At 31.7% G+C, this 6,000-nt stretch overlaps 1 protein-coding gene across 8 annotated transcripts in view; it reads right to left on the bottom strand.

The window, feature by feature from the left end:
• Nucleotides 1–245: 245 nt before the first annotated feature.
• Nucleotides 246–6,000, bottom strand: part of MIER1 (MIER1 transcriptional regulator) — a 56,502-nt gene continuing 50,747 nt past the window's right edge. For all 8 annotated transcript variants that reach the window (XM_016120836.2, XM_016120835.2, XM_016120837.2 and 5 more), the window contains 2 exons: nucleotides 5,481–5,620; nucleotides 246–3,180 (listed from right to left, as the gene is read on the bottom strand). In XM_016120836.2, the coding sequence (XP_015976322.1) occupies nucleotides 2,852–3,180; nucleotides 5,481–5,620 (469 nt within the window). In that variant the 3' untranslated portion in view covers nucleotides 246–2,851. The remainder of the gene's footprint in view (nucleotides 3,181–5,480; nucleotides 5,621–6,000) is intronic.

The raw sequence follows: 6,000 nt of genomic DNA, 5'->3' as shown, positions 1-6,000 counted from the left end.
GGTCCACAGACCAAAAGATCTCTCTGGAGGAAGGAAAAAAAGACAAAAATACATCACCCAATATGAGATGGAAGGGACCAAAAGCCACTGAAACAATACTTTGTACAATAGGTCTAGGAGCAGAAGGAACAGAGATTATATTTATTCTGCACTGTAAACAATGTGCATCATATAAACTTAAAGCCTATAATTAAATCCTGGTGAATCAATCTAATTAAAATCATTCACAGCATCATGTAGGCAAGTATGTTTAAAAAAAATACTTTAATAAGCATATTCAGAATGGCAGACAGGGAATGGAAGGGAATTATTTTACAGTGCAAAATTACTATGCATAAATTTAAAAACATCTAATTCATAATTTTAAATGCCTATTTAAATATTTCAAATACATTTTAAAGCTCAACAGATTTGTGTTGAACTGAGTTGCAAATTCTGAACTCTATTTTAAAACACATCATAAGACAGAATACCATTGCAAATGAAAACAATAGTGCTTTGCTGGGGGTTGAGGAGGCTAAGTATTAACAAAGGCTTCTTTTCCCAATGCAATTTGTCAAAAGTTCAAGAGTAATGAAATGTACTACATATTAAGCAAATTAAATTCATGATATTACTAAAAATTGTAAAGTAGTGCAATGACTTATCAAGTTATAATGGCTGCGTTATGAAGAGCAAAGTACTGTGTGAAATACCTATATAAACACAAAATACAATTAAATATTTCTTTATGAAAAGCTGAGCATTATGTATTATAATAGTGGAATGTCTTTCATTAGGCATACTTTAAAAAGATAAGATTAAGAAAAGATTTCCTAACATGTATTCATGTGCTGTGTTTGCAAACATGCCTGAGAATTTACTAAAAATGTTTCTGTAATATTAGTTTGGAAAAACTTCACAAACCTGCAAACAAAATGCGTCTTTTCTAAAAAGTGAAAATGGTGCCTCTAATATTGCAACAACTTAAAAAGTACAGCATTGCTATTCATTTGAAACATTTCTATAGACTATCTTTGACAAAAAGCCAGGATACTTTGGATTTGTTTAATAAAATCTGACTTAGAAAATGGATTGTGACCATCTGTTAAAGCTGCCATTCTGGATAAATTAATGTTCTAGGTGAAACAAAACAAACAAAAACAACAAAAAAATTCATGCTTCTCAACACTTCCACCCAAAACTGATTTACTTGGATATGTATTTAACAACAGTGAGTATACATTATATGAAGTCAAGTGTTGTAAAGTGGCTTTTAACACTGTTTGGGGGGAAAAGTTGTTCACATTGGTGGAGGGAAGCAGTCTGAACATATATCAACAGTAATACTTCATGGGAGTAAGGCCTAAACCATAATATCTCAGTGCAAATCTCTACTGAATTACATTAGACAGCTGAGCCATTAAAAGCAAGACCACAGAAGATTTATTTTAAAAAGGCATTGGCTCTTGAACTGATGGCTGAAAATGAACTGGTTGAAGCATTTGGGATATGCCTATGTGATAAAAACAAGAATAGTTAATAATCTTTTACAAAAGTTTGGATATAGGTTGGTCTATCAGCTGTATAAAACTACCTTTTTGACAAGAATTTTGCACTAAAAATAAAATGGCACTCTTGCAAGGCTATGTCAATGAATGATCTTATTTGTAATTACAGAGAGCAAAGGTTACTGCATATCTTATTTCATTTTGGAAATACATCATCAAATTTGGAAAACTAGATTGTACCTGGAAAAGTCTAAAATCTTTTCTATGTCATAACTTTTTCTCCATAAAATCAACATTTCTGCCAACCAACTCCTTGTTGTGCCAATATCTAAATATCACTTGACCTTTCCTCCAGTTTATTTAATGCAAAAATGAGAAATTTGATAATGAATATAAAAATAACTGAACAAGATTCTGGTCAGCATGATACATTTAAACACTTAAGCCAACATTAAACTTTTGTTTTGCTTCAAAAATAATTTTGAAAATTATAGCAAATGCAAAACAAAGTATGCACTCTAAGTATCATGCTTAATTTCAGAATTTTCAAACTATCTGTCCTTAAGTAGAAATTTGAAAAAACAAATTTTCACAATCCTTTATGAATGCTTTTACCACCTGGTAAGAAACATGACTTAGTTACTACACAAACACTTAAAAATTCATTAGAAAAACCTTAGCAAAATAAAATGAAAGCTGACAGACTCAGAATATCAATTCCTCTCATAAAAGTTTACCAACTGTACAAGTTAAGAAAATTATACAAGCTTTTGTATTAAGAAAGAACAGCTCAGTCAAGACATATGTACTGTAAAAATCTTTCAAAGGCTACAAAGAATCTGGAAAAATACAGAATGTATTTCTTAAGCCCAGATAAGAATATGGAAAGACATCATTGATGTCAACAATTTTACATATACAAACCTGACCTGGTTTATTTTTAAACTTCTATATATAAAAAAATCATGCTAGCATAACTTTCAGGATTCATAAGGGTTTCCTTAATAATGGCAAGCAGAAATCTGAACTTGTGTTTTTCTTCTCCACCATCGAACTAAGCAAAAAGTACCTTGTAGTGAAATTTTAGGATTAACACATGAAATGAGAAGGTACGAATATCTTTACTTCAAATTTACTAAACGATTTGTTAAATCCTTAAAAAGGTTTTTATATATAGTTTTAAAGTAAAAAATCTACAAAAGGCAGAATTATGAAATCTCAACTAAAGTTAGGACTCAATTCAAATTTTCAAATTTTAACCAATTGCTTCAAGGAAATCAACTTTTTAAGGTAACCCATCAACCCTGAAAATTTTAGTCACACCAGAATTTACTCCAAACAAAGTAAAACAAGTCTAAAATTCAGTCATCTGTGTTTTCAAGTTCTTCAAATTTTCCATGTGAGACTGCTTCTTGGAAAAATTCAGAAGAACCTGGACTTTCTTTTCCATTGCTGTTTACCCTTCGCCTTTTGGCAGGTCTCTCACTTTTTTCATCAAAATCATTTTCATTTCTTGTTGTCACATGGGCAAGTTTTGGGTCAGTGGTAAGGTTCTCTGTTTCATAACCATTACTATCCATATCTGCATGAAGTGGTTTCTTATTTCCACCTGCTGGTCCATTAACATGCAACCCTTCAACTTTTACTTCTTCTTTGTTTAATATTTCACCTGGTCCATTAGATGACATCCCTAAGGTGGAAGAAACATAAATAAAACTGATGATATTAAAAAGTAAAATTCGTAAACTACTATAGCTATTGTAAAATTGCTTTTCATCAAGGAAGCGAGGTGTCAAATCTGGTATAGTCTGAATTCTGGCTCTATTTACCTAGTAGCTGTGTGACCTAATTAGACAAGTTATTTATGCTCTCTGTACCTTAGTTTCATCATATATATAATAAGGACAATAATTTACCCCACAGAGTTGTTGTGAAGATTAAATAATAAAAAATTAGGAACATATTTTGGCATATATTAAAAACATGTTGGTATTATGTGACAACAAATAAGCATTTGATCTGGTAGTCTAAATATGTGGAATTAAACAAAAATATGCGTAAATCATTCAGATTTAGCAAAAGGGCTATAACTTTCGAAAAGCCATGTTCTTTCTTTAGAAGCCTGAGTTTTCTACAGTCACATAAAGATGATATGACTTTTTTTATTATTAATGTAAAGCCATGGCTAGTATTGTGCTTTTAAGGGTAAAGATCATACACTATATTTACCTAAAGGGATTTAAACAATCTGTCATAATGTTAAAAGATTAATGCTTGCACTGTCAAAGCATACACCTGAAAACGCTAAAAGTAAATACAAATTCCTCCATAATAGGTGAGAAAAGAGCCTAATTATTCTAAATAAAAGCAAGTAACAGTAAAAGTCATGTTTGAGTTGACTGCAAAATGGAGTAGAAATTTTGGATATAGAGTAAAAATATAGAATGTGCCACAAAAGATAATTAAAATTTAATTAAAATATTCAATATAAAAGATGAGCCTCAAATATTACATTTTGGTCAAAGAATATATTCTATTTTTCCCAACTAAAGAGTATAATCAAACCATGAATGCACATGAGGATTATGCATCACATGACACCGAAATAACAATTTTGTTGTAGTAAACTCAAAAGAGTTGGTGACACTGTGATTAGGCCAAAAATAACTAAAATTTCAAGACACTATGTAAGTCCCTTACAAAAGAAATAAAACTGAGTTGTAAAGTTCTTTCCTTTCCTTGAGAAACCTGAGAAACTTACTACAGGTGCCTGATGTGAATGGTTTCTGGGCTAGTGAATATACGTAACTTATGAAACTCTCCTAGGCTAACTGTGTGTTCTCATCAAATGGTTAAAAAAGAAAAGTAAATGATGTATTGGGTATTATAAGTAAACAGGAAAAGAAAGGTGTAATACCAACTGTCTGACTCCCTAAGGTTTTACCCCTAGTCCCAAGGTCAGAGCCTCAGCTTCTAATTTATTCTACTTTAGGAGTGATGTGGCTGGTATTAGACATCATGTCAATAAAACTTTTTGGATCAGGAAATAGTTGTTGGTCCCTAATTTTTGTCTGCCTTATTCTTTGAAGGGAAACAAGTGAGGGAATACACAGGAGTCACCAAATGAACAAAGTACCGTATATTCACGACAGCTCTGCCAGTGTGAGATCAAAGGTCAGAACAAGGATCAAACATTTCTCAGTATTCTCTCCTAGTTTCTATCATGGAAGGTTAGCTCTCCACTGGTGCTCCCTAAAGGCTATTATATCGGAATGTAGGTGGGCAGAGCTTATCTCTAATTCACCAGTTTCTTACTAAACAGTGAAGGACTTCCTACTTTCTGCTTGGCAACTGTCTTATTTAGGAAGACCATTTAAATTAAATTAGAAATCAAAATAATTCTTTGATTAGGTCTTACTGATCAACACATTGATCTTTGATCTACTGTACACTTTAAATAACAATACTTGAACCTCAATCGTATTGGTATGCCTTTTACTTCTCTTATTCATGGAGATAAGAATAGAAATGTTACTGTAGAATATTAATGTACACGATGATACCTACTCTATCTTTTCTTATCCTTTAATAAAGGTTATTATGCTATCAAGGAGAAAAACATTCAAAATAATGCCTTTGTCATCTACTTACATGCACCTGTCTGATAAAGTGTTATATGCTCTCAAAGTATTTAAAAAATATTTGTGTATTTCTGATGTGAAATGGCTGGAGTTATGGTCTAAGAGTTATCAAGAATACTTATATCTAGACATCTCAACCAGATAAGAAAATAGATGTTACTCAAAAATAATAAATTTCTTAAAAGAAATGGTCACTGTTGATAGTATACTTTATTAAACTTACTTTTTAGTGATGTCAATTTCTGATTAATTTGTTATTAGTATGTATGCATGCTGATATTATTTCATCTGGTATGTGAATAAATATTCCAGGCTACTGAAAGAAACAAATGTTTCTTTGGTCGCTTACCATTTTGATTAGTATTGCTTATAGTGCCATCTTCTTTCTCAGACTGGCTGTTACTACTGTTTGAAGCAGTCGGGGGAGGGGATGGTGCACGACTAGAAGCAGCACTTTCACTTTCATCTAGAAGACGATCCATGTAATCCCTTTGAAGTCATGTAAAAAAATAATTAAATTCTTGTATTAAAAAAAGCTGAACGTTAAAATAAAGTGAGGTTAAATTTAGAAGGCTTTATTAACAAATATATCCTAATTTTCACTTACATTCATTCAGTACATTTAGTACCTCATCTATTACACCAGGATCTGAAAACCTGGAAACCTTCTTTTGGTTACATGTTTATAGGAAAAATGCTAAGAGCTTTTAAACTAGCTAATTTTAGAGACCTATAGGCAGTTTAAAAACTTTTAAAATTGTAGGCAAGTGCGCGGATTGGCCCAACTAAAACCGGAGAATCTGTAAATGAAGAGAAAGGGATGATGTCAATCGGAAGGAGTACCAAAGAAATTCTGAACAAAGATTGGA

Source organism: Rousettus aegyptiacus, unplaced genomic scaffold, assembly GCF_014176215.1.
Source record: "Rousettus aegyptiacus isolate mRouAeg1 unplaced genomic scaffold, mRouAeg1.p scaffold_m13_p_1, whole genome shotgun sequence".
In the NCBI taxonomy this organism is placed as follows: Eukaryota; Metazoa; Chordata; class Mammalia; order Chiroptera; family Pteropodidae; genus Rousettus; species Rousettus aegyptiacus.
The sequence above is the reverse complement of the archived record's forward strand: the minus strand, read 5'-3'. Positions and strand labels throughout refer to the sequence as shown.